General features: G+C 36.1%; 1 protein-coding gene across 1 annotated transcript in view; it reads right to left on the minus strand.

Moving 5' to 3' along the window:
- Positions 1 to 10,487: 10,487 nt before the first annotated feature.
- The window catches only part of RTKN2 (rhotekin 2), an 88,180-nt gene continuing 71,450 nt past the window's right edge, over positions 10,488 to 27,217 (minus strand). Inside the window, exons 10-12 of the mRNA XM_003409284.3 lie at positions 19,683 to 19,848; positions 14,835 to 14,942; positions 10,488 to 13,489 (exon numbers count right to left, since the gene is read on the minus strand). Coding sequence (XP_003409332.2) covers positions 12,951 to 13,489; positions 14,835 to 14,942; positions 19,683 to 19,848 — 813 coding nt within the window. The 3' untranslated portion in view covers positions 10,488 to 12,950. The remainder of the gene's footprint in view (positions 13,490 to 14,834; positions 14,943 to 19,682; positions 19,849 to 27,217) is intronic.

A 27,217-nucleotide genomic window follows, 5' to 3' on the forward strand; every position in this document is an offset into this window, starting at 1 on the left:
TTTGTTTCAGCCATACCAACCCATTTGTTTGACCTACATGTTTTATTGAAGGAGCCCTGATGGCAAAATGGTTAAGCACTCGGCTGCTAACCAAAAGGTTGGCAGTTGGAACCCACCCAGAGGATCCACAGGAGAAAGACCTTGAAATTTGCTCCCGTAAAAATTACGGGCTAGAAAACCCTATGGGGCAGTTCTACTCTGTCACTTGGGGTCGCTATGAGTTGAAATCGACTCAACGGCACATGACATGTCTTATTAATTCTTGCCTTAACAATATGCTCATTCCATTCTTCCCGGCCAACCACCATTCCCAATCCATTCCTTTTGATGACTTCCATGACTATTAATTGCCCTTAAGTTTGAATGCTGTAAAATTAAACTCCTCCAGGATGAATTGTGTATTTTACTTGTCCCTTCTAGATTTAAAAAATTTTCGTGATATGACTCGTCTTGACAAGATACAGTATATAATTCTGTACTGCTTAACTCATTATTTTAGTAATAAAAAGACACAAGTCCTTTTGCAGTAGTTAAGAATTGCTTTGTAAAAGTTCTTATATCCTCCACTAATCCCCTCATTGCACTTAAAATTAATGCTTACCTTCTACTCTTTTTATATTGCCCACTGCTGTTTTATATATTATTTAATCTTTTCAACTAGATTCTTAAATTCCCTAATGGTAGGTAGGGATTGTTTTAAATGTCTGTATCCAGACGGATTTACACTAGCTATTCAGGAGACAGGTCAAGCAGCAATTCAACTTAATATTCTCTAATATAGTTGGTCCCTCCAACTGGAATTGAACTTCTCAAAAATAAGTATTCTTTTAATTTTATAGGCCCCAGTAGTGCCTAATATAGAGTTTTAAAAAGAACAGGCAATAAATATTTGGATACACACACACACATATACCATAAATTCTTTCATATTGTTAAGTCCAACATGTTCTTATGAAGCAGAAAATGTGTTTAACTTCTGTGTGGGAGAGGGCTTATAAGTTATTTTAAGTCATTCTCTCTCTATATGGCAGCTACAACTTCTCACTCCCCCCTTTATACATTTGTTATATGCTAATCACCACGCTGTAGAAACAATGCAAGAACTTAGGTGCTAGGCCCTGGGATATGTGTAACATGTATAACCTTATTTAATAATCACAAGTATCCTATAATGTACATATTATTTTTATCTTAAAAAAAAAAAACTTAGAAGAGGTTTTAAAAAAAAGCCCCAAATCACACAGCTAAGTCGTGGCAGAGCTAAAATTTAACCCAGGTCTAATTCCAGAATCCATACTCTTAACTGCCATGTAGTGTGACCCAGGGCAAATCTACATTTGTTAAGTGGGACTCATAGGAGGGCTATGGTAAGAATTAGATGAGTTAAAGTACAGCACAGCACCTTACAAAACAAAAAACCCACTGCCTTCAAGTCGGTTCCAACTTATAGTGACCCTGTAGGACAGAGGAGAACAGCCCCAAACGGTTTCCAAGGAGCTGCTGGTGGATTCAAACTGCCAACCTTTTGGTTAGCAGCTAAGCTCTTAGCCGCTGCACCACCAGGGCTCCTACAAATAATGCATACCCAATAATTTGCACTCAATATCGTTACACTATACTATAACAGGGTTAAAAGGTCAATCAGACAAGTTCCCTACCCTTAAAAAAAATCTATCCACCACAGTGTGCTAGGGAGAATCCTAAAATGGCACCCCAAGTTTTCCCACCCTATAAACATGATGAGATATCATGCCCTTGATTATGTTACATTACACACACAAGGGATATTCTGGATGTAATTAAGTTTACTAATCAGTGGGCTCTGAAGTAATCAAAAGAGAGATTATCTCGGTGGGCCTCACCTAATCACAGGAATCCAGCTGGTAGCAGACGGGAAAGTCAGAGACTGAGAGCACAAGAAGAATTTGATCTGAATCTACTTGCACTGAAATTGGAGTGACCAGGTGCAAGGACTGAACGGTGGCATCTAGGAGCTGAGAGCGACCCCTGTCCAACAGCCAGTCCTACAACCTCAAGGAACTGAATTTTGCCAACAACCTGAATAAACCTAGAAAAGAATTCCACCCTCCCCTGCCCTCCAGCCCCAGAGCTGACCAACACGTTGATTTCAGCCTTGTGAGATCCTGAGAATCCATCTGAATTCACTCAAATTTCTGACCTACAGAAATGTGAGATAATAAATGGGTGTTGTATTAAGTTGCTAAGTTTATGGTAAGTTGTTGCACAGGGAATAAATCCACAAAACCAATACACAGGGGAACATAGAAATATAAACAAGTGCTTAGGATATAGATAAGAGATATAAAGCACAAAGGGAGTATAACTCCACCTATGTGGAGGGGATGAGGAGGATGTGTAGTCTTGGCAAATTTAGAGGTGCTACCATTTTGAGTAAATATAACCAGAATGCTCCTTAGAAGCGAGGATGGTGAGATTTGGGCTCACATACTTTGGACAGGTCATCAGAAAAGACCAATTGCTAGAAAAGGACATCTTGTTAGGTAAAGAGTAAGTGAAAACAAGGGAAAGCCTCAGTGGGATAGTGTCATGGATTGGATTGTGTCTTCCAACTTGGCTAGGCCGTGATTCCCAGTATTGCATGATTGTCTACCATTTATCATCTGATGTGATTATCCTGTGCGCTATAAATCCTACCTCTATGATGTCAATGAGGCAGGATTAGAGGCAGTTACGTTAATGAGGCAGGAATCAACCTACAAGATTAGGTTGTGTCCAATCTCCTTTGGGATATAAAAGGGAGAAGTGAGCAGAGAGGCATGGGGGATCTCATACCACCAAAAAACAAGAGCCAGGAGAATAGTGTGTTCTTTGGACCTGGGGTACCTGCGCTAAGAAGCTCCTCGACCAGGGAAGACTGATGAAAAGAACCTTCCCCCAGGTCCAATAGAAAGAAAGCCTTCCCCTGGACCTGGCACCCTGAATTCGGACTTCTAGCCTCCTAAACTGTGAGAGAATAAGTTTCTCTTTGGTAAAGCCATCCACTTGTGGTATTTCTGTTATAGCAGCACTAGATAACCAACACAGATGAGTTGACAAAATAGCCATAACAATGGGATCATGAAGATAGCACAGGACTGGGCAAAGTTTCATTCCATTGTACATAAAGGTTGCCATGAGTCGAAACTGACTTGATGGAAACAACAAACCATGTGAAGAATGAACAAAGTTTGTTGACTGTGGGTTAGGGGAAGGTTGCATGAAGAAAGAGGGGAAAGGCATTCTAAGAAAACATAATAGTATAAGAAAACGATGAACAAGCAGAAACTGTACAGGCCATTTAGGCAATGTCCAAAACCCCAGAGCGGCAAGAGTGTAACGTGCCTAGCAGGGTATGGCAGGCTGGAGCTGGGTTGCAATAACTTCTGCAAGGTGTGGAAAGAGGTTTGGACTTATATTCTGCTTGCAGTGCCAACATATTTTTAAACTATTTAAAAAAAATAATTGAAAATACCTGATTTGAAGACTCAAACTGTATGTGTGTGTGTATATGTATGTTTTAATATTTGAGGTAAGTGAATAACTCCTCTTAATACTCTTCTACCACTTAATAGAAAACTGTAAAATTGCCACAATTAATTAAAATATGTTTATTAAGACTGTTAACAAAAATGTATTCATTCACTGGATACCAATTTCTTTTCTTTTGAGTGGATGTCTTTGTTATCTAGTGCAGCTATAACAGAAATACCACAAGTGGGTGACTTTAACAAAGAGAAATTTATTCTCTCACAGTTTAGGAGGCCAGAAGTCCAAATTCAGGGTGCCAGCTCTAGGTGAAGGCTTTCTCTCTCTGTTGGTTCTGGGGGAAGGTCCTTGTCATCAATCTTCCCCTGGTCTAGGATCTTCTCAGTGCGGGAACCCCAGGTCCAAAGGATACGCTCTGCTCCCGGCACTGCTTTCTTGGTGGTATGAGAGGGCCCTCTCTGCTCACATCTCTCTTTTATATTGTAAAAGAGATTGATTTAAGACACAACCTAATCTTGTAGATTGAGTCCTGCCTCATAACATAACTGCCTCTAATCCTGCTTCATTAACAACACAGAGATTAGGATTTATAACACACAGGACAATCACATCAGATCACAAAATGGAGAACAACCACACAAAACAGGGAATCATGGCCTAGCCAAGTTGACACATATTTTTGGAGGACAAAATTCAATCCATAACGGTAGATTAAAAATATTTGATACACAACACATTTTCAACAAAAGAATTTATTCTGATATCTTGAAACATGTTTATAAAACAGCATAATTATATATATTCAAGATCTTTTCAATCTGCCTCTCCTTTAGTAGTTACATTAAGAGACTATCATATCTTTAAAAGCAAACTGCTATAAATTTCTTATATAATTTTATTTTGTTGTTGTTGAGAATATACACAGCAAAAATACAACTCAAGTTTCTACAAGCACAATTCAGTGACATTGATCATATTCTTTGAGTTGTACCGTCATTCTCACCTGCCTTTTCTGAGTTGTTCTTCCTCCATTAACAAAAATTCACTGCCCTCTAAGGTTCCTAGCTAATCTTTCGAGTTGCTATTATCAATTACATCCCATACAGATAGTTCTTAAAAGAGCATAATGTTCACAGCAGACATTTTTTACTATTTGGGTAAACTGTTGTTTGGTTTTAAGAAGGCTTCAAGGATATTTTTGGTTTAAAGTTTATCTCAGGGCAATAGTTTCATGGGTTCATCCAGACTCAACGGCTCCAGAAATCTGGATTCCATGAGAATTAGAAATTCTGTTCTGCATTTCCCCCTTTTGATCAGGATTCTTCTATAAAATCTGATCAAAATGTCCAGTAATGGAGAACTGCTTCAATTTAAAGTACGACACAAATTGTAGTAAAATTTGAAATGATCTCGCCCAGCTTTCTAGTTATCAAGCATGCCAGGACTGGTATTTTTTCCTATACTCAGATAAATAAAAATCTTACTATTTCTGTAACAGTTTTTTTTTCCTAACTGAAACTTAAGGGTACTTAGTTTACCTGGATACATTGAGAAAAGGAAGTCTTTCTAAAAAGATATGTTAAATATTTTTGGTTCTACTACAGATTTAGAAATAAAATGCAACATAACCGAGGCAGCCTCACTCATTTCTCTCCCCCTCCCGAGGTGCTCCATGGGAATAAATTAAGTACTGAGGAAGGGACATTAAAATAAGGAGTCTCCTTGTGGCTAATGGTGACTGACTATTCTAGGTGCCTAATTTATTATCAGAGTGACTTAAGCTCTGGGGAAATTCTGGATCACTAAACTAAAAGAAAGGTTACAACAATGAATTTTTAAAAGAGTATACTGTAAGAATGATTATATGCAAACATTTTATCCATGTTAATTATACCAAGGATATCAGGATATTAGTCGTATAATAACTAGTCCCAGTTATTGGGTGTGTCTTTCTCTGGTTAAACTGATTCCAACGCGCCTTTGCTTCCATCAGTCTAGCCCTAACAGGGTATCCCAGGGAAACATGCTAGAAAATATCTTCATCCATCAGTTCTAATTTAGAGAAGCTGTAATCACGTGACATCGGCCTCCTTACCAAATATCTCTGGTGCTTTAAGAAAATGTACGTCCATGATATAATACTTTTTAATGCAGAAGTATGACCACATTCAATTAAAAAATAAAAATTACAAACAATGCAAATTACACAAGTGGTTGTCATAGAAAATATGTTATTTACCCTAATTTATTTTTAAATGTAATCTTGTCTTTTAATAATTCATAGGTGGCATTCCTCCTAGGGTTAACTAAAAATATGCATGATCCAGAATAAACCGTTTTCATATAACCATTAGCAATGAAACAGAAGCAATTACACATAAACATGGAAACATTTTAAAAATAGTTAACGCCCCTAAAATTAAGTGCAAAAATCAACTCTATCTACATTACAGTTTAAGACTAACAGAATACTGAAGATAACTACTAGAATATAAATGGTCATCAGTTAAAGTTTTATTACTGTTCAATAATTCATTCTTTAAAAAGACAATGCATTCTGATAAATTCTAGCCATAGGGACATTTTTTCCTGCAAAAGCGCTTCTCTTCTTGTTTGTGGTGCTGCAGTCTGTATCTAGTACCATTCCACATTCGTGGTAACACAGGTGATTACATTCAAATGGCATTTAACATAAAATTGCACCAAACTGCCCTATAATTCCATTTTGGACTAAATTAATTAACTTCTCGGTAGGTGGCTGAGGTGTTGAACACAAGCCTGAAGAAATACTTGACTGCTTAACCTACCTTACATGAGTTGTCTCTAAATCACGGTGGCTTCCATTTTTAATAAATAATACCAGGTAAAATACATTTAGTAGGACCCTAAAGGGTAAAGAAAAGGCATTTATAATAAATGGATTTAGTTTTCCACATCCATTCACACCCATTTAAAAGAGGTCATTGGGCACTGCAGACAGCTAAGGAGGATTTAACAAAACTCAGCAAGAGTTGGCATGCCTGATATTTTTGAAAGACTGTTTACCTTAGGAGGTTTATACTAACAAAATGCCATCTTTGCCCTTGCAAGATGTTTGAAAAGAAGCTTATCACTTTGCAGCAATGAAGAATAAGTCTATTTTAATTCTGTTCTAAGTAATTTATATCCCTGTGCTTGAAATGTAAATGCAATTGTCTAAAACATTATCTTCAGATCAGCAGAATTATCATGAAAGCATGAAATACCTATTGTTTCTATTATGTTTCTCCAATTGTAATATTATTATCAAGATCTGACTGCTAACTCTTTGTTTCAAGTTTATCGTCATCCTGTATCAAGAAACAAATTAAAAGGGCAAACACGGAATGTGAAAAGCCAGCTCATAAAAAACTGAAACATCTTTTACTACCTGACATATTTTTCTGTTATAAACTTCTGGTTTAGCAAATGAGAAAACAAATACTTCTTTTGATTAACTCCTTGACAAAGTGTTTAACTCAATATTTTGAGATAATTTTTTTAATTGTAAAAAATAATGAGAAAGAGTAAAAAAGAAGAAAAAAGCCAACTTGGTTTTATAAATACCTTTTGTGGGGGAGTGAACTAGCATTTAGTAATCACTATGGTCAAAGAGACAATGCTCTGCTGCTATTAAGAAGGTTTTCATTGGCTAGTTCTTTTCAGAAGAAGACCACTGGGGTTCCTCTTTCTAGTCTGTCTTAGTCTGTAAGCTCAGCTGAAAGCTGTCCTCCATGGGTGACCCTGCTGGTATCTCAATACTGGTGGCATTGCGTCCAGCATCACAGCAACACACAAACCCTCACAGTATGACAAACTGACAGGTTGCAAGGCACTCAAAATACCGCTGGGGAAGAACTGCCTCCTCAAAGTAGAGTTGACCTTAACGATACGGATGGAGACAAGGCTTCAGGACCTTCATTTGCTGATGAGACACGACACAAAATGGGCAGAAACAGCTGCAAAATCCATTAAGAAATGGAACCTGTAATGTACAAAGTATGAATCTAGGAAAATTGGAAATCATTAAAAATGAAATGAGATGCATAAAGATCGATATCCTAGACATTAGTGAGCTAAAGTGGAGTGGTATTAGTCATTTTGAATTGGACAACCATATGGTCTGCTATACCAGGAATGACAGCTTGAAGAGGAATGATATTGCATTCATCATCAAAAAGAACATTTCAAGATCTATCCTGAAGAACCGTGCTGTCAGTATTAGGATAATATTTATACACCTGTAAGAAAGACCAGTATATATGACTATTATTCAAATTTACGCACCAGCTACTAAGGCCAAAGATGAAGAAATTGAAGATTTTTACCAACTTCTGCAGTCTGAAATTCATCAAACATGCAATCAGGATGCACTAATAATTACTGGTGATTGGGTACGAAAGCTGTAAAAAAGAAGGATCGGTAGGTTGGAAAATATGGCCTTGGTAACAGAAACGATGCTGGAGATTGCATGATTGAATTTTGCAAGACCAGTGACTTCTAAGTTGCAAATACCTTTTTTCACCAACATTAATGGCCACTATTATACACATGGACCTCACCAGAATGAATACACAGGAATCAAATTGACTACATCTGTGGAAGGAAGACAATGGAAAAGCTCAATACCATCATTCAGAACAAGGCAAGGGGCTGACTTCGGATCAGACCATCAATTACTCATACGCAAGTTCAAGCTGAAAGTGAAGAAAATTAGAAAAGTCCACAAGAGCCAAACTATGACCTTGAGCATATCCCAGCTGAACTTAGAATAGATTTGATGCATTGAACACGAACGACCGAAGACCAGATGAGTTGTAGAATGACATCAAGGACATCATACATGAAGAAAGCAAGAGGTCATTAAAAAGACAGGAGAGAAAGAAAAGACCAAAATGGATATCAGAAGAGACTCTAAAACTTGTTCTTGAATGCTGAGTAGCTAAAGCAAAAGGAAGAAATGATGAACTAAAAGAGTTGAACAGAATATTTCAAAGGGTGGCTTGAGAAGCCAAAGTATTATGATGACACGTGCAAAGACCTGGAGATAGAAAACCAAAAGGGAAGAACACGTTTAGCATTTCTCAAGCTGAAAGAACTGAAGAAAAAATTCCAGCCTTGAGTTGCAATACCGAAGGATTCTATGGGGAAACTATTAAACGACACAGGAAGCATCAAAAGAAGATGTAAAGAATACAGAGTTACTCTGCCAAAAAGAATTGGTCGTCCACCTCAGGAGGTAACATATGATCAGGAATAGATGGTACTGAAGGAAAAGTCCAAGCTGCCCTGAAGGGACTGGCAAAAAACAACACTCTAGGAACTGAGAGAATACCAATTGAAATGTTTCAACAAACGGATACAGCGCTGTTAGACAGTTACCTGGCCAACCGACTGGAAGAGATCCATGTTTATGCCTATTCCCAAGAAGGTGATCCAACCAAATGTGGAGATTATCAAACAATATCATTAATATCAGATGCAAGCAAAATTTTGCTGAAGATCATTCAAAAGTGGCTACAGCAGTATACTGACAGGGAAATGCCAGAAATTCAAGTTGGATTTAGAAGAGGATGTGGAACGAGGAGTATCATTACTGATGTCAGATGGATCATGGCTGAAAAGCAGAGAACACCGGAAACATGTTTACATGTGTTTTAATGACTATGGATCATAACAAATTATGGATAACATTGGGGAGGATGGGAATTCCGGAACACTTAATTGTGCTCATGAGGAATCTGTACATGGATCAAGAGGCAGACGTTCAAAGAGAACAAGGGGATACTGCATCGTTTAAAGTCAGGAAAGGTATGTGTCAGGGTTGTATTCTTTCACGATACCTATTCAACCTGTATGCTGAGCAAATAATCTGAAAAGCTGGACTATATGAAGAAGAACAGGGCATCAGGATTGGAGGAAGACTTATTAATGACCTGCAATATGCAGATGACACTACCTTGCTTGCTGAAAGTGAAGAGGACTTAAAGGACTTACTGATGAAGATCAAAGACCACAATCATCACTATGGATTACACCTAAACATAAAGAAAACAAAAATCCTCACAACTGGACCAATAATCAACGTCATGATAAACGGAGAAAAGATTGAGGTTGTCAAGGATTTCATTTCACTTGGATCCACAATCAACACCCATGCAAGCAGCAGTCAAGAAATCAGAAGATGCATTGCACTGGGCAAATCTGCTGCAAAAGACCTCTTTTAAGTGTTCAAAGCAAAGATGTCACCTTGAGGGCTAAGGTGCGCCTGACCCAGGCCATGATGTTTTCAATTGCCTCATACACATGCGAAAGCTGGATTATGAATAAGGAAGACTGAAGAACTGATGCCTTTGAATTGGGGTGTTGGTTAAGAGTATTGAATATACCATGGACTGCCAAAAGAACGAACAAATCTGTCTTGGAAGAAGTACAACCAGAATGCTCCTTAGAAGCAAGGATGGGGAGACAATGTCTCACATACTTTGGACATGTTAGCAGGAGGGCACAGTCACTGGAGAAAGACATCATGCTTGGTAAAGTAGAGGGTCAGTGAAAAAGAGGAAGACCCTCAATGAGATGGTTTGACCCAGCGGATGTAACAATGGGCTCAAGCATAGCAATAATTGTAAGGATGGTGCAGAACGGGGCAGTGTTTCATTCTGTTGTATATAGGATCGCTATGAGTAAGAACGGACTCAGTGGCACCTAACGACAACAACAACATTGTCAAAGAGGAGCCCTGGTGGCGTAGTGGTCAGAAGTTCTGTTCCTAACCAAAAGTTGGACAGTTCGAATCCACCAGTCCCTCCTTGGAAACCCTATGGGGCAGTTCTAGGACTTGACAGCAATGGGTTTGGGTTTTTTTTTTTTTTTTTTTAATTTATTTATGTTCAAAGAAGAGTCCTCGGACAGCGCAGTTGAACTACTAACTGAAAGGTAAGTGGTTTGAACCCACCCAGAGGCTCCTAGGAAGAAGGGACTGATGATCTGCTACAGAAAGGTCATTGACTTTGAAAACTCCATGAAGCCGAGTTCTACTCTGCAACACGGGGTCACCATGCATTGCAATCGACTGGACGACTGTTTTTTTATGGCCTGAAGACCTGCAGCTAAGAGCTTCAGGATGATTTCCAAGGCTTTGTAGCATGCAGTAAGATGGATCTCCCAGAAACAAACAAACAGCATTGTTTTCAGGGGTGGAGGTGGGTAGTCCTTGGTCAGGCTTCACCTACATGGATCCAAGAAGAACGGTTTCAGTCCTGTTCCAGAGTTTCCACACTGAGGACACAACTACAACTGCTCAGTAAGTTCTCTATGAATATATTTTCTTCCTTGATTTACTTAAATTCTTTCTGCTAAAATCTGCATGAGGAAAAATGACAAGAATATAGTTTGGAAGTTAAAATACTGACTCATTATAAAAGAAGGCACCAACTATGAAAAAAAGAATTCCTTGGATGCCAGTTTCAGAAACAATTTTGCCTGCAGCATCTTCTAGCTCTATAATTTAGTGGCAACAACAAGCACAAATGCTGTCAAAAACAGCACTGAGGTTTAAAAAATAAACAAACAATAATATCCTTTTGATTTTTAATACGTCATTTGCTGGAATGGCAATTGCACCAGAAATTTATGAGATCTTTCTGGCTAGAAAAGTAAATTAATCCTACTTTTTAAAGTTTTCATACGTGTGACTGTCTCTAAAACTGGGCAAATATTACGGTTTGCTTCTCACCAAGTCTATCCTGGTGTTGCCAGTCACAATAGACCTTTTGTATCATTACTCCCTTGAGTCCCAATTTTTACCAGGAGTCCTGGGCAAACACAAAAGTAATATAGCAGTTACGTCATTCTACATAAGCAGGGGAAAAAAAAGACGTGTCTAAAAATAACAAAAGGTTCAATTATTAAGTTATTTTTGACAAGTATTCATTTTACTTTAAAATAATGTAGTTCTGATCCAAATAGAGCTCTTGCTAGCTTTAAAAAGATCTCTAAATATTACACGTAGAGCAGTAATTTAATTCATTTATTTTTATTTCTTCCAATGACATTTAGGGTTTGGTGTGATTTGAGATTTAGTGTTGTTGGTGACATCTTATGGAAACTGCTTTATTTGGAAATTCTGATTAGATTTTCAAACTGTTAAGCTCTTGTTTACAAGAAGCATTATTGTAAGAAATGAAATTTCATCTTCTTGCTATTTACTCCTCACTCCATTTCATAATCCTGTTTGGGTCACTATGATTAGTTGCTATGGAAATTACCCCCTATGGAAATGATTCCTATGTCACTATTGTAAAAATATGACTTTAAATGAATAATATCAATAGCTGACATCTACTGTATTTTTATGGAAATAATGCCTGTGTGTTTGTGGGCCACGCCCTTCCCCTGCGAGGCTCCCTCACAAGGCTGCCATGCCAATTCTCTTCCAAGTTGCTGTTAAAAAAAAAAAAAAGGATAGTGTGCTTATGAAAATACCTCATGGTTGGGGGAGGGGGAAGATGCATGGCTGGCAAACAAACACAGAGGGTGCGCGTTAATTGCATAAGCATACGGTAATTAAGAAAAAAAAAAAGATGAACCCTGAAAATTATTATCATGGCCAAATTTTTTGTTATTTTTGAATTTGCTATCTGCTTTTAAAATAAGTATTAAATGGATCTTAAGGCGTTAATCAGCTACCCACTTCCCCAAATTCCAAAGTCACAATGGACATTAGCATCACACATAGAAAAGTGGATGTAAAAAATATTTCATCTATCATTCTTCTAAACTAATAAATGTTATGCTTCACTAATAAGAGTTAATAACAGGATTTCAGGGCTCGTCAAGGAAACAAGTTTGAACAACATGTTAAAATTCTCTTTAAAGATGGAAGAATTTAATATTCCAAAATGTATCCCAGGAATTTAAAAAGGTCAGGCCTATAAACTACCAAGCTGAACAATAGATGAGAGCCAGTGAACCATTAGATGAGAATTCCAGAATGCTAAGAAGAAATTTTCTTGGGTGGATTTTATAATTTGTGGCTTGAATAAAACATTCGAAACATTCCATTACTATTAAAATTCTCACAATGAGAATATAGCTCATATTTAACACATTTTAAATTACTAGACAGTCTCTCCCTAAAAGAAATTTGAATGCTTTTTTCTGCGTAGTTCTTGTTCACTTCCTGGTACTAATTTACGAATAAATTAACCCTTCCAACAATTAGGATATTGTCTAGGAACTGCCTCTTGCACTTTGCTGGGGAAATCACTCACATTTTTTTCTATAACTAGTAGATTATTAATCATTGATGTAAATCACTGTCACATTTACCTACATAATTACATGTCATTACATCTATAATGCCTCTGAATTAAGCCTCACGGTTATAGATTTTGATAAATGTTTTACACATTAAGAGTTTTCTATACTTGTGCCTGCAACCATGATCTAGGATCCAAAATGTCTTTGATGGATTTCTGCCTTGGAGCTGGCACTGGCTTGGCTTCAAAACTGGCTTTAGTGTCTGTGTGCTCACTGTCAGTTAAACTCTTTTTCCTGGCAGGAAGAAGTTTTCGAGGAGCAGCCACTGGTTTCTGCAGGTGATGCATTAGAGTCGATAATTTGGCATCCAATGGCGAGGTCCGAGATACACTAGTTTTTCCCCACTTGTCCTTAACCAATTGATCTATGCTGGATTGCGTTTTTAAGCTGAATGGAGGTTTATCAGAAGGAGGAAGGGGAGCCCGTCTCTTTTTCCCTTTCCCGTCATGTAACTGCTCACTTCCAGGAGATAATACTTTTTTCTGAATGACAACCATTTGATGATTACCATCAAAGAGTGAGGCCCATGGAGGTGGCGAGGACTCTTCATGCTGACCAACAGGGAACTGTCCATTCGTCTCTTCAATTTTCTTTTGTATTATATCAGTTAAACTTTCAAGTTTCATAGGAGAATCAATGCCTATATTAATTTTAGGAAAAAATACATGGGAAAAATTCAAAAGCAGTATACACTTTTTTACCTGAATAAGTTATTTTTTTCTAAACAACTGTACTAGTGTAATGGTCATCAAAAATTTAGACTAGCATAAGCAATGAAACACTTACTTTTAAAAGTAACTACACGAAATACAACCAAATATTAGGGAGAGATTTTTTGTTCTACCTACCTACCCACCCACCCACCTACCTACCTACCTGCCTATCTATCTATCTATACACACACATTCCTAAACAAATGAGTAAAATCTAGGTTGCAAAAGAGTGGAGTTAGATGAGTATTTTTTTTGTTTTGGTTCTATAAATTAAGTATTTATTAGATAACTTTTCTTGGACTTAAAACCTATTCTGACTTCTATGTAAGAGTGGATTCCCTTTTTTTACAAAAGTCTGATATAAAAACCAGGACTACTGAAATTGGATTAGGATTATTTCCTGTAAACCAGCAAAATTTATTTTAAAAGGGGAAAAAAACAAAAGAACAAAAAACCCCAAACCAGGAAATAGAGTGGAAAAAAAAAAAAACAAAACAGAAAAATAGATAAAGCTCTGATATTACTGTGGTGATGATAAGGGTGTGGGTTGAAATTTTCTTTGGGAAAAATAAGAGAACAAAGATAAATAACTTTATTAAATGAATCATTGGTATTTTCAAATGTATAAATCCAAATTTATCATATTTAATCTAACATCTTAAAGTATATATAAGTATAGGTACATTAGAGACAAATTAGACTAGAATTTAGCAGTGACTTGTGCTTGTTCACAACACATTAAATGAGACAACCCTACAAAGATAAATAAACCCCCTTTGATATGTGGAAAAATGGAATATTAATGAGTATAAAAATTTTAAATTTTCCTAAGTATTAAACTTAACCAATTTTTTTGGACTGAGATGAAAGCTTCCATTCATTAATATTCATTTAGAAGACTACTTAAAAAGAAATTTAATAAAATACAGAAAAATGAACATGACCATATTTTAGAATCTATAAGCTTACATTTTCAGAATTTTCATCAGCTCCTCAGCTGGTATTTATTTCCACTGCACCTTTATTCATTTTGAAGCCTTAAAGTTTTTGTTTGATCTTAAGCATTCAAACTATAAAAAATGTGTATTCATTAATTTTGTATTAATTCATCTATTAAACATGAATTCCTTAGTCTATAATCACAGTCTTTTTTCATTCATTTTGACTGTGCCCTGAAAATGTTAGCATTTTAATGTCAATAGAATAAGCTGCTTGAATATGGACAATGTTGTTTTTGTTACCCTGCAGCTTAGAAAGACAAACCCCACTTACTCATATCATGGTAGACTGAGGTCGCCTCTTTTGTCAAGAACAAAGGTGGTTTCCTTGGTGACATAATCTCAATTTTCATAAATTCTTCACAACAGTGCTTCCACTGGCCTAAGAACCATAAAAAAACCATAAAAAGGAAGGCATTGGGTTTAAACATAAATGTGAAGATATAAATTCCATTTTCAACAAATATAAACACCTTTTTTTGTTAAAACAAATAACAGTAAATTTGTAAAGTACTGCTTAAGCAAGCTTCCACAAAAACTTAGTACTACCTATAATTTCAAAGTCCAAGTCAAGAGATAAAGGTAATCTATTTAAAAAATAAAATTCTGTGTACAGATATTAAGCTAAGATCTCTAGGCTATTAAATACTAAACCGTTTCACTAATTACTTGAAAATTTCTACTTATGGTAAAGGTTTGAAAAGGTCCTCTTCTTTTAAATATTCAGTAAAAACATGCAGTATTTAAGGCAGCTGGAAGGTAAACAATCCACTGGAATATAATTATGTAGAAGGAAGTAGAAAAAACGAGTGGTGGATCTCAAAAACAGTTTTTAACTGTGAAAAATTTAATTAAGAAATAATTATTTAACAATTATTCTCTTTAAGATGATCATCATACTTTTAAAGATTACGTAATTCTAGAAAAACACTGTATTTCCACTTAAGTAAAAGATACTCATAAAAGCCTATCACTATAAAGATATATCACTCAATAAAATACGAACTGGGTCTAATTTATTTTAGGAAAGATACTTTAAAGTCATTATGAATTTAGAATAAGGAAAAAAATGCTCTTGAATAATTGGTTTCAACTAGTAAGTTAAGTAACTGTGGTAAATATTAATTTTCTTTTAAATTATGTTTTATTATTTTCATCTTAAAATAAAATCCTCAGATTATTTCTCCTGATTAGATATAAAAAAAATTTAATCTTTCACATACTTATTATGTACCTGCATGATAGACAGCAAAGGTAATAGATACAATGTGCCTATATATCACATGGAAACCCTGGTGGTGTAGTGGTTAAGTGCTACAGCTGTTAACCAAGAGGTCCGCAGTTCAAATCCGCCTGGCACTCCTTGGAAACTCTATGGGGCAGCTCTACCCTGTCCTATAGGGTCACTATGAGTCGGAATCGGCTCGACGGCAATAGATAGATACTACGTATTATAAATTACTGAGGTTCCCCATTCTTATACCCGATTTATACTAGTAGAAAAGTAAATATAATACATATACGTGCCTTTTTAGACTGATTTATGATCTATAATTCTCTGTCTTTTATGTTCTCAATATTCATATTCAATATCCAACTAATTTTCCATGGCTTAAAAATTAAAGACATTACATTTTTAGTCAAATTATCTATTTGTTTATATTGTTTTTAGTCTAACAATTAGTCACAGTAGCACAAGCATAAGTTAAAAATTCATCACCTTGAATAGCTCAGAAACAAAAACCTTACAGTGTGTCTTGTTACAATGCTAAGTACAGAATATACTTACATTTTATCTACTTCTAAGTAAAAATTTCAAATAGCCCACATAGCAACTCATAAAAGGAATAAAACCCTCAGTATAAGGCTTCAAATCTAGTAGGATCTGAGATCTAATAACTAATTCCTCCCCTCTACTTCCTTTTTTAGATAAATATATAAAAGCCAGATTTTACTTCCTGGGGACATAAAACAAAACAAAAAACCTTTATCTAATGGAAAAATAATGAAAGATTTTAGACTAGCAAATATTTTTCTGTCACATTCTTAGACAAATTATAAGGTACAGTATTTTCTCTTTGTTGATAGATGAAAGCCTCTCACTCTTAAGCTTGTAGCAGAATACCAACCATGTTGAAAATTGGAATATAATGCCACATTATCCTGTGTGTTACTGAAGTCAGAGGTGCAAATGTGGCATGTTCACTGGTCAAGACTTTACAATTGGAACATTTATTTTGCCAGTGAATAAATTAGTATGCATAGTTATATGTGATAGTCAGTATGCTAACATGAAAACAAAGGCCCAATCTGAAATATTAAATGGATACGTTTTACTCACATAACGATGTATACAAAGAAAATGTTTCCCACAACACTCTTTATTGTTATAATGTTCCCAGTCAAAACAATCCATTATGCTAAGCCGCTAATGGAACTCAATATTTGTATTGTTTATAATACATCTACAAAACAATATATTATTTATATTATTAAATATTTGGGGAAAAGTTAATGTTCCAAATCTATTTTAACTTTCTGTATCTTTGAACCATCATTCCTAATTCCACCCCTTCTGACTATCCAGAACAAGCATTATTCCTCTTTTACATGTTTGTTAGCTCTTAAATATTAAAGACAGCTATTATTTTCTCTCATTCCCACCATCACCACCCCTTCTGTTCTTCTCTAGTATAACTGAACCTAGTTTTCTCAATGTTTCCTTATAATTTTTTATCATTTTCTCTCATCCCCACCATCACCACCCCTTCTGTTCTCCTCTAGTATAACTGAACCTAGTTTTCTCAATGTTTCCTTATGATTTCTATTTATATCACCTTCCTGGTTTTTCACTCTTAAAGTGGGACCAAAGAATTGAACACTGGTCCAAATATTAAATTACTCTTACTTTATTTTTCCCTGACTATCTATCTTCTGCTTTGCTCTAAACACCATACTTCAACTAAGATCACAAGAGATTACACCTATCTACCACTAGGAACATAAATCTGTTGCTGTCGACTCCAATTTATATCGACCTTCTATAGGCCAGAGCAGACTGTCCTATTGGGTTTCTGAGGCTATAATCTTTATGGAAGCAGACTGCCACATCTTTCTTCCAGAGCAGCTGATGGGTTCAAACCTCCAACCTTTTGGTTAGCAGCTGAGCACTTAACCACTGCATCACCAGGGCTCCTGCGTAAAAGATTTTAAAATATAAGTCAATTTTTAGGACAGTTTATATGCTTCCATCTTTCCTTCCATTTCTCCAAGCACAATGAATTCTAAAGTGTAAACATAATAGTAAGGAACAGTTGAGATACAATTTGTACTTTAAGAATTAAGTAGATTGGCAGATTTTATTCAAGAAGCATTAAATATTAAAGAAATAACCAGACTTGAGAACTCAGTTGTCATCACTTTCTTATTACTTTGACAGTACAAAAATGTCATGAGATTCTTATCCCTCCAACTCCTTACTTTAGCATGATAAATTATTTCACATAAACTTAGGGAATGAAAACATGAGATCATAATCAAGTTGTAGCTGGTGTCCAGACTACAACGTTTCTGTAGTTCTACCTTCACTTACCCCTTTCCTTCCTGTTTTTATGCATATAAAAATTATAAAATACCAGAATCATTTCTAAAAATAATAATGTCTTTGTATGACAGACCATCTACATCAAAGCATTAGGAAAGGAGTTAAAATTTCAGCTGTGATCAACAAAAGAAAGGAAGCTGCTATCTTGTGTGTTACACGCTTAAGATCCACTGAAACTTACAAAAAAGAAATGCAGTGCGTGAGCATTTGTTGAGTGCCTAGGGACAGTACTTAAGGGAAAAAAAAAGTCCTAAAGAGTCCAAGAATGCCATGAAGGAGGTCCTCTGGTTCCCTGCAGTGAACCAGAAACTTCCTCAGGGCTCATCTTATCTGTAGAGCAGAGAAAAACTATTTCTACCTCACAGGCATGTTATGAGAAATAAATGAACCCATCTGGTATATGGGAGGTAAACAATAAATTTGGTTCCCTTACTTGCCCCCTCTCCCTATCAATGTAATTCTTAAACAGGACACGGATCAGAGCAGACTTATAAAAATTAACCTAAGGACTGCAGGTATGTAACCACAACATTCCAGAAACAGCTAGTAAGAATTCCTAAAATGTCTGTAGAATTATTTCTAGGAGTTGTAGAAATAACTTTTCATTGTTTGGAAATGGCTGCTTTGAAAAACCAAGGTTATTTCTCTACTTTGTGATTCTATAGAAAAGCATTCTAAAAACATAAAATACTAGTTGAACCTAACAGGTTTACTTTGATTAGAAATAGCCATTGTTAATATTCTACATTTTCAATACAAAATTATATATAATAAATAAGCTGTTAAGTTTGTCAGTTAAAAAAAAAAAAACTGCTAAAATTTTAATATTTTTCTCTTGAAATTCCTCCTTAAGTTGAGAAATAACAATTAGAGCTTCACATATTTTACATACTATAAATAAAAATAAATATATATTTTTTCTTTTTTTAGAGCTTCACATATTTTACATACTAGAACCCTATTATATGACTATCACATTGTTTTTATAATCCGTGCCACTGGATTGTATTATTGAGACTGAAAAACCATATGTGCAGTTTAAAAAAAAAAACAACGCTTTGGATGATGTCCAAGATGGTATTATAATGAATCTGGAGTTAACAGAAGGTTACATAAAAATGAGGCTCCTCTGAACATTTTAACATTTCAGCATCCTGAAGAAGTTTTTTTACTTCTCAAATGGCTCCTTATCCCTTGGATAAAATACATTGCCTTAAGCTGTTAAAACCTAATATTCTGAGAAAACGCTGTTTGGTTGTTTTAGGGATTCAGGAACTGAAATGTAAGAAGTAGAGATGCTGAAATTCAAAGGGCAACTAGTCAGTATGTCTTTAGGGAGTAGCTGAGAGAAAAAAGCACAGGGTACACTGATAATATACTACTATTTTATTAAAAAGCATAAAAGAAAATAAGTAAGATCATCCAAACAGTAAGATTATAATTTCAATATTCAGATTGCGGTGTGCATCTTCTCATGCTACCTGAATATACTACTAAAAACTCCAAACATCTACTCACAAAGATCAAAGAAATGCTGCCAGAAGGCTTCCATCCACTTCTGAAGACCTTCTCTATCGTCAGCTGAAAAAATCTGAGTGATAGCCTGTCCAGAACCAGGGTTGATGACAGAGAAACTATGGATTCTTTTCTTGGCATCCTTATCCATTGCCCGAATTCTAGTTTCCTAAAAATTAAGACAAAATTGTGTTTTACAAGAGAACATTTCTGTAATGATCAAACAAATGTTTTATTGCTTAGCAACCATATTTATACCAGATGTAATTATAAGCTTATTGCTGATCATTTGAAATTTAAAATATGTAATTTTGAGAAGTTTTAATATTCAAACTCAAATCCAGAAGGTTTTTTAAAAAATGTTTTCTATTAAAAAAGCTGAGGTAATGTTTCAAGCCACGCTATATCTAGCAGTTATGCAAAATTACATGAAGTTAAAACATAACCTCTGTTTCGAGCTGTCTCAGTTCAAGGGGGAGTTTGCTGTCTTTTATATACATCTTAAAATCTGCAATAAGACAAATACAGCAGGTCATAATTGTAATGTGGATTACATGCTAACTGTATTTCCAACAGCAATAAAAGAGTCAGTAAAAGCACGTTTCTTATTTTAATATTCGTGCATGAAATACAGTATTATCAGTTTAAGCAGTAAAACCATAACGTAATGTTTCCTGCAACAAAACAGTTAGGTTTCCTCATTAACATTTATTTTTTATGTAACATTCATTTACAGAGCTCATAGCTAAAGATCCATAAAGCAATATAACCTTCACAATGTTAAAATTCTTTTCTTTTTTAATGATACAATACAACAAAGGCAAAGGTTTCAATTCATGTCAATTGTCTCAAACTTTTTCTTCTGAGTGGCTCTGTGTATGATACCATGATGACACTTAACGTGTCTACATGTAGAAGACAGAAGTCTATTCCTAAGTCACACGCAGGCATTGCCATGCCACATGGCAGGCTAGCACCTACATGCGGTTCAGGCCAAGGAATCTTGGGGGGAAAAAATCTGGACTAGAACTAGACAGTATGCAGAAATAGGGATTTCGCTGCTTGAATAATGATGAGTTTTACATTATTCTAGAATATTGTCCAATAGAAATATAATGTAAGCCACATATGCGATAAAAATTTTTCTAGTGGCTACATTTTTAAAAAGAGACTGGTGAAATTAATTTAATATTTTATTAAAAAAAATATATATTTTTATCCAAGATATTACCTTTTTTACAAAATATTGTATTGTGTTTTCAGTGAAGGTTTACATAGCAGGTGAGGCTCCCGTTCAACAATTATACAAACTGTTCAGCGACACTGGTTACATTCTTCACAACGTGTGAACATTCTCATTATTTCCATCTGTTTGTTCCGTTTTTAAAATATTATCATTTTAACATGTAATCGATATAAAAATTAATGAGACATTTTACATTCTTTTTTCATAAGCAACCTCCAAATTCAGTCTGTACTGTACTCTTACAGCACATCTCAATTCAGACCAGTCACCTTTTAAGTGCCTAACAGCCACTTGAGACTAGTGGCTTCTCCACTGGACAGAGCAATTCTAAGAGGAACACGGTTAAGCCTAATGCAATGCAGGCAGAAGAGCATTTTGGGTAGCAGTTCCAAAAGGTGACCAAGGATGAAGAGAGACTGTACGTACAGTCATATACTAAGACCTATATACTCACATATACAGTAAATCCTGAAAAGCTGGAACCTGTGTAAGGCAGTGCAGTGCAATTGATTACTCCTGTGTGGCCTTTCTAGCCATGGTCTTGTAACTCCCACCCAAGTGATTGGGTGGGACTGTGTCATAGGGGAATGATGGCCCACCAAGGAGACTGGTCAGTTTTGCCCGAAAAGAGAGCCAATTCCAGAGCAGAGAGGAGAATCCCAGCACCTGCAAGGAATAACAGCCAGGAACCACCACATCCTTCGGACTTGGGATGTCTGCACTGAGAAGCCCCTGGACCCAGGAGCCAGAAAGCAAGCTGTAACCCTGATGATAGTGAGAAGAGGTGGGAGGAGAGACCTGACAGCAGAGACCTAGCAGCAGGAGACAATGTGGTAGGCTTCCCGGCCCACGGAGAGAGAAAGCTGAGTGCCTTTGGGCAGAGGCCTAGGGCTAGGGAGAGGTGTGCCTGAGGGCATGGCTGGGAAGAGGCTGTCCTGATGGAAGAACTGTATCTTTGAGTGTTCCTGAGCCTGAATCATAACCTATTAATTCCCTAATAAACCTCATAATTGTTATAAGTATTATTTGTGAGTTCTGTGTGGTCATTGCAATGAATTATCGAACCCAGCAGAAAAGTAGAGTGCTGTGGAAGGGATGGTTGGTGTTAGAATTGGTAAAGATGGAGGACAGATGAGGCATGTTTGACCTACACCTCAGAGGAATCAGCCCTAGGCTGTTGATCTTGGTTCTCCTTGCGCCTTGTGAAGTTAGAGGAGATCAGACACTGCCTCCGTGCTGTTTTACAGGCAGAAAACTGTCAGAGAAGGAACGCTCAAATATTTTCACTAATAGCAATAGAAAAGTAAGTAAGACTTCACCGTGCCAAAGGCAGAAAACTTGTGAGACCTGGAAAAACAAGGTAGTCCTGTTGAGTTGTGGCTCTTATAGGTTTCACTGTATAATGATGTCTACGGGGGTATTAGAGAAGTAGAAAAGAGTTATGAAGAAAAGCTAACCATTTCCTGAAAGTGAGTACATAAAGGCAGGTGAACACCATATACACTACCCAAGAAGCTCATTTCTGAAGGAAGAAATTTTTATTCAAAACCACATGGGCAAAATGTATGCTGTAAAAAGTTGCAACATAACTTAGAACCTTTGGAGTATCAAAGAATACAGCCATGTGTCCTTTAACAGCCAAGATACATTCTGTGAAATAGGACATTATGTGATTTGGACGTTGTGGGAACAATGTATTTATATACAGGCAGTCCCTGGTTACGAATGTCTGACTTATGTACAATGTGTAGTTACAAATCAACCCCCATAAAATCTGAGGCACATACAAAGGTTCATAACAACAAATGAGTGTTACTTTGAGATATGCATCAAAACATTACTATTACTGTATTATTATTTTAAAGATGTTTTAGTATATCTGGAAGTGTTTCTTTAATGTTTTTTATGCACAGAAAGGTACACTGTATGCTAAGACAAACACTTGACTAGCTGATGTTAGGCACAAACTGCATCTCATATTCAACTTAAAGATAAATTTAGGAATAGAACTTGTTCGTAATCTGGGGACTCCCTGTACTTAGCAAAGCTGTATGGGATACTGTATGAGCTGGAATTGACTCAACAGCAATGAGTTTGGTTTTCAGTGTACTGTACCATTATACGGAAACCCTGGTGGCATAGTGATTAAGTGCTACAGCTGCTAACCAAAAGGTCAGCAGTTCGAATCCACCAGGCCCTCCTTGGAAACTGTATGGGCCAGTTCTACTCTGTTCTGTAGAATCACTATGAGTCAGAACTGACTTGGTAGCAACGGGTTTTGGTACCATTAGACGCCTGGCAGTGCAATCGCTTTGAATATGAGACATGAGATACACATGTTGCGTGTGGGAAGCGGTTGCATTTGCTATGTTCAGTTATGTTCGCTACATCTCATTCTTCCATTAGGATTTCTGAACTCTGTTATAACCTTATGGGACCACAGACATATATGCACTCGGAAGTTGCCTGAATGGATGTTATGCAGAGCATGACTGTATAAGGATTGGTAGCAATCTTAGAGATAATTAGTCTATCCTGTCATTGTAGACGTGCAGGAACGTAAGCGTCTTCAGTGCATTACAATGGGACTTATGGTCAGCATTTTAATTTTGTCATAATAGGGTCTTTTTACATTCCTATCACTTGGTAAAAAACCTTGTAAATTAACTCTTTTAAGTAATTATTTATACAACATAAAAAATGCTATCCTAAATGGCATCCTTGGAGCTGAAAGATCCATGTAATCCACATCTTCAATATACAGCTTATTGTCACTATCAGAGAATGACTCAAGATCCAGGAAGAATCGTTGATATGCTATTCTATCAGACTAACTGAGAGCTGAATCACAGTACGTGTGTGCTGGGGGGAGGGGTGACCCTCTATTGCTGATAGTATTAAAAATAATAATAAAATATGAAATATTCTTGTAACTTAAATTGTGTTCCCCCCCACCCATTTTAATGCAAATTATGACTACCTTTCTATATAGGATTAAAACGAATTTAACATTTGAATAATGAAAATGTGACTTTTATAGATGGAAATGTGTATTTAGCATAACGCTAAGGTATCATTTCGAATGAAAACAGCTACATAGAAAATCTGATGAGTTGAAGTCATTCATATTCTCCTTAGAGAATACAATGCAGCAATATACTCATAAATGCTATGTACTCCATTAATTCTGATGACCATATACAACTAAATTTTTAAAACATGAGAGGTTTTCAAAAGGTGCAAGTAAAATGCAGAATAAAACATATAACTTCTATGTTTTATCATCTCGAATAACGTAATTAACGGGAAACTTTTTATTAAACTAAAAGATTGCATGACAAAGGAGAAGTAACAACAAAACATATCAAATAGGAATTCAAAGGAAAGTTTCTTTTAGGTTGTTCATTATTCCGAATCAAAACTGTACTTTACCGCTCCATTTCTGTGAACGATGGAAAATTTCTTGACCAGAAGTAGACTTATGAATTTTTTTATTTTACTTGTGACTACATGATCTTTAAAAAAGTCTGCTTCTGGAATGAACACCCCTAGCTTGGATGCTGACTGGAAGGCCAGGAGTTTGAGTCCACCCAGAGGCGCTTCAGGAGAAAGTCAGCCGCTGAAAGCCATGCGGAGCGCAGGTCTACTCTGGCACACACTGGGTCAAAATGGGTCAGAATCATATCCATGGCGACTGGTCGGGTTTTTGATTGTAGCACTCAGACCATGATCTGTAAATATTCTTTCCTACAAAGGAATCGGAGACCCTCGGAGAAATGCCTGATTCCCAGCATGGATCAGGGAATGTATAAGATGATCCTGAAACATCTGTGCTACCAGAAATCAAAGATGACTAGGACTGTGTCAAAAGGACTCAAGAGTCGGTTTGAAGAGGCTTCCACTCGCCAAAGATGGGACAATGTGAGCATCAATGAGGATAACAGTGGCAAGGGATTGTTATGTCAAATACCTCTAAATCCATAAATTCACAATGATATTTAAAAAATAACTCATTGAAGGAGTCTAGAGAACCATGTTATTATTTGACAGCAGTAACTAAAAGCAAAGTATCAAGCATTTATCCTATGTTTCTATATAAAACAGGATAATTGTACCTCAAGGTAACCAAATAGCTGATGAAGTAGTGGTAAAGTAGTGGTACCTCAGCTAATAAACAAAGAATGCATGTAAAAATAGCATCGGTTTGTAATTCCTAATGAAATAAAGGATCTAACCAATGTTAATATCAACAGAAGATTCAGACATATGTGCCTGCTGATAAAAGTACACAACACTTCCTCAGAAGTATTCTTACCAACCAACCAATCAACATGAACCTGATGAAAAAAGAGAAGGGGGAAAAAAAAGACCAACCTGAAGATGCAATCGGCAAAATCCAGTCTACAGAAAACTCTGTAGGATAAATGACCCAGTTTCTTAATAAATGATAAGACAGAGAAAGAGACAAGAGAGGTACGTAGGTAGGCGGTGGGGGTCGGGTAGGAGGTGAGCAAAGCCAAAAGATTTAAGAGACCGAATCAATCTAATCAACCAACTGGAATGGATGGGTCTTATTTGGATCCTGATTCAAAAAACTGTTAAAAACATTTTTATGTGACTGGGAAATTTGAACATAGTCTGGATTTTTGATGATATTAAGACTATAAATTAACTTAAGTATGACAAATGGAATATCCACAACATAAAATGACACGGTCTCTAGTATTTGCTTCAAAATAATTCTAGGGTAGAGGCACTGTGTGAGGGTACAGATGGGTTCATTTATATTATTCTCTCTATTGATTATCTTGAAACTTTCTAGAAAACAATTTAAAAAACAAAATACAAGTACAAAAAGCAATGTAAGTCTACAAGTGCCTGCTTTTTTATCTATAATGCAGAGATAATATTTATTTCACACTTCACTAACAAACATGTCATAAGGATAAACGAGATAATACCTGTGAAAAATGTCAAGTTCTTTGAAAGGTCCTCGATCTAAAGCCCTGTTAATCAGGGTTGAAGACAAATATAATGTTGGTTAAAAACAAGCTTCAGATCTTATTTACTCTAATAACAAAGACTACTTTCACAATATACAGAAAGGAATGTTTGAAATACATAAAGCAAAGCCATAAATTAAGCCAGCATTGGGTATATGACTAATATCACTTGGGTATAATTATTTTTAATTTATGTCAGTAAGATATAAGCTCCTAAGGGAAAGGCTGTTTAAAAAAGTTTATTTTTGCTGTATTTAATAGGGTACTATCCGAATAATTGTTAGGGTTTGGATATTGAGAAGACTAAAATAATCAGAAGAAAATCCTATGTACTTCATAATAATTTTGTTTTCCAGGTCCATGATAAATACAATGGTGAAAATTAATTTCAAGGCAATTTAATACAGGCCTATCATACCAAGTAGCGTTTCGGACTTGTTTAGTACAAATTTCGTTATTAATTAAAATGCAGTGACATATAGTTATTTAAATCAGGAAAAGACTATTGCTTTCAAAGACCTGCGCTTCTCTTTCTCACCCTCAACCCCTGTTGGCAATGGATAAAGCTTTGGCTAACAAAATGCTTTTTACCATGTCCAGGCGATTCAGTGGCTCCAGTTAAGTACCCATTATTGAGAATGTCTTGCTCAACAATATTCACAGTGAAGCTTTTTTGAAGTTGAAGCAATCACTTTGAAGTAAATCACCCTTTCAAATTTGGATTGAAAAGGGGAGGCGAATAGCTTTTAGGCTTTTCTTCTCTTAATGTGACTATTTCCACAGGTGGCTCCCTATGAAAATTAATGAAGTGACTTAGCTTTACAGGAAATGTCATTCAGAAGGACAAGAATTATAGCTGGAGAACAGATCCTATGATTAAAATAACAGAACTGTTATTTATGTACCTTAGCAACTTGCTCTTGAACGGAGAGTAGCTAAAGCAAAAGGAAGAAATGATGAAGTAAAAGAGCTGAACAGAAGATTTCAAAGGACGGCTTGAGAAGACAAAGTATTATAATGACATATGCGAACACCTGGAATTAGAAAACTAAAAGGGAAGATCACATTCAGCATTTCTCAAGCTGAAAGAACTGAGGAAAAAATTGAAGCCTCGCGTTGCAATATTGAACGATCCTATGAGCAAAAATACCGAACGACTCAGGCAGCATCAAAAGAAGATGAAAGGAATACACAGAGTCACAGCACCAAAAAGAAATGGTCAACATTCAACCATTTCAGGAAGTGCATGTGATCAAGAACTGATGGTGTATTGAAGGAGAAGTCCAAGC

Source organism: Loxodonta africana, chromosome 16 (assembly GCF_030014295.1).
Source record: "Loxodonta africana isolate mLoxAfr1 chromosome 16, mLoxAfr1.hap2, whole genome shotgun sequence".
NCBI lineage: Eukaryota > Metazoa > Chordata > Mammalia > Proboscidea > Elephantidae > Loxodonta > Loxodonta africana.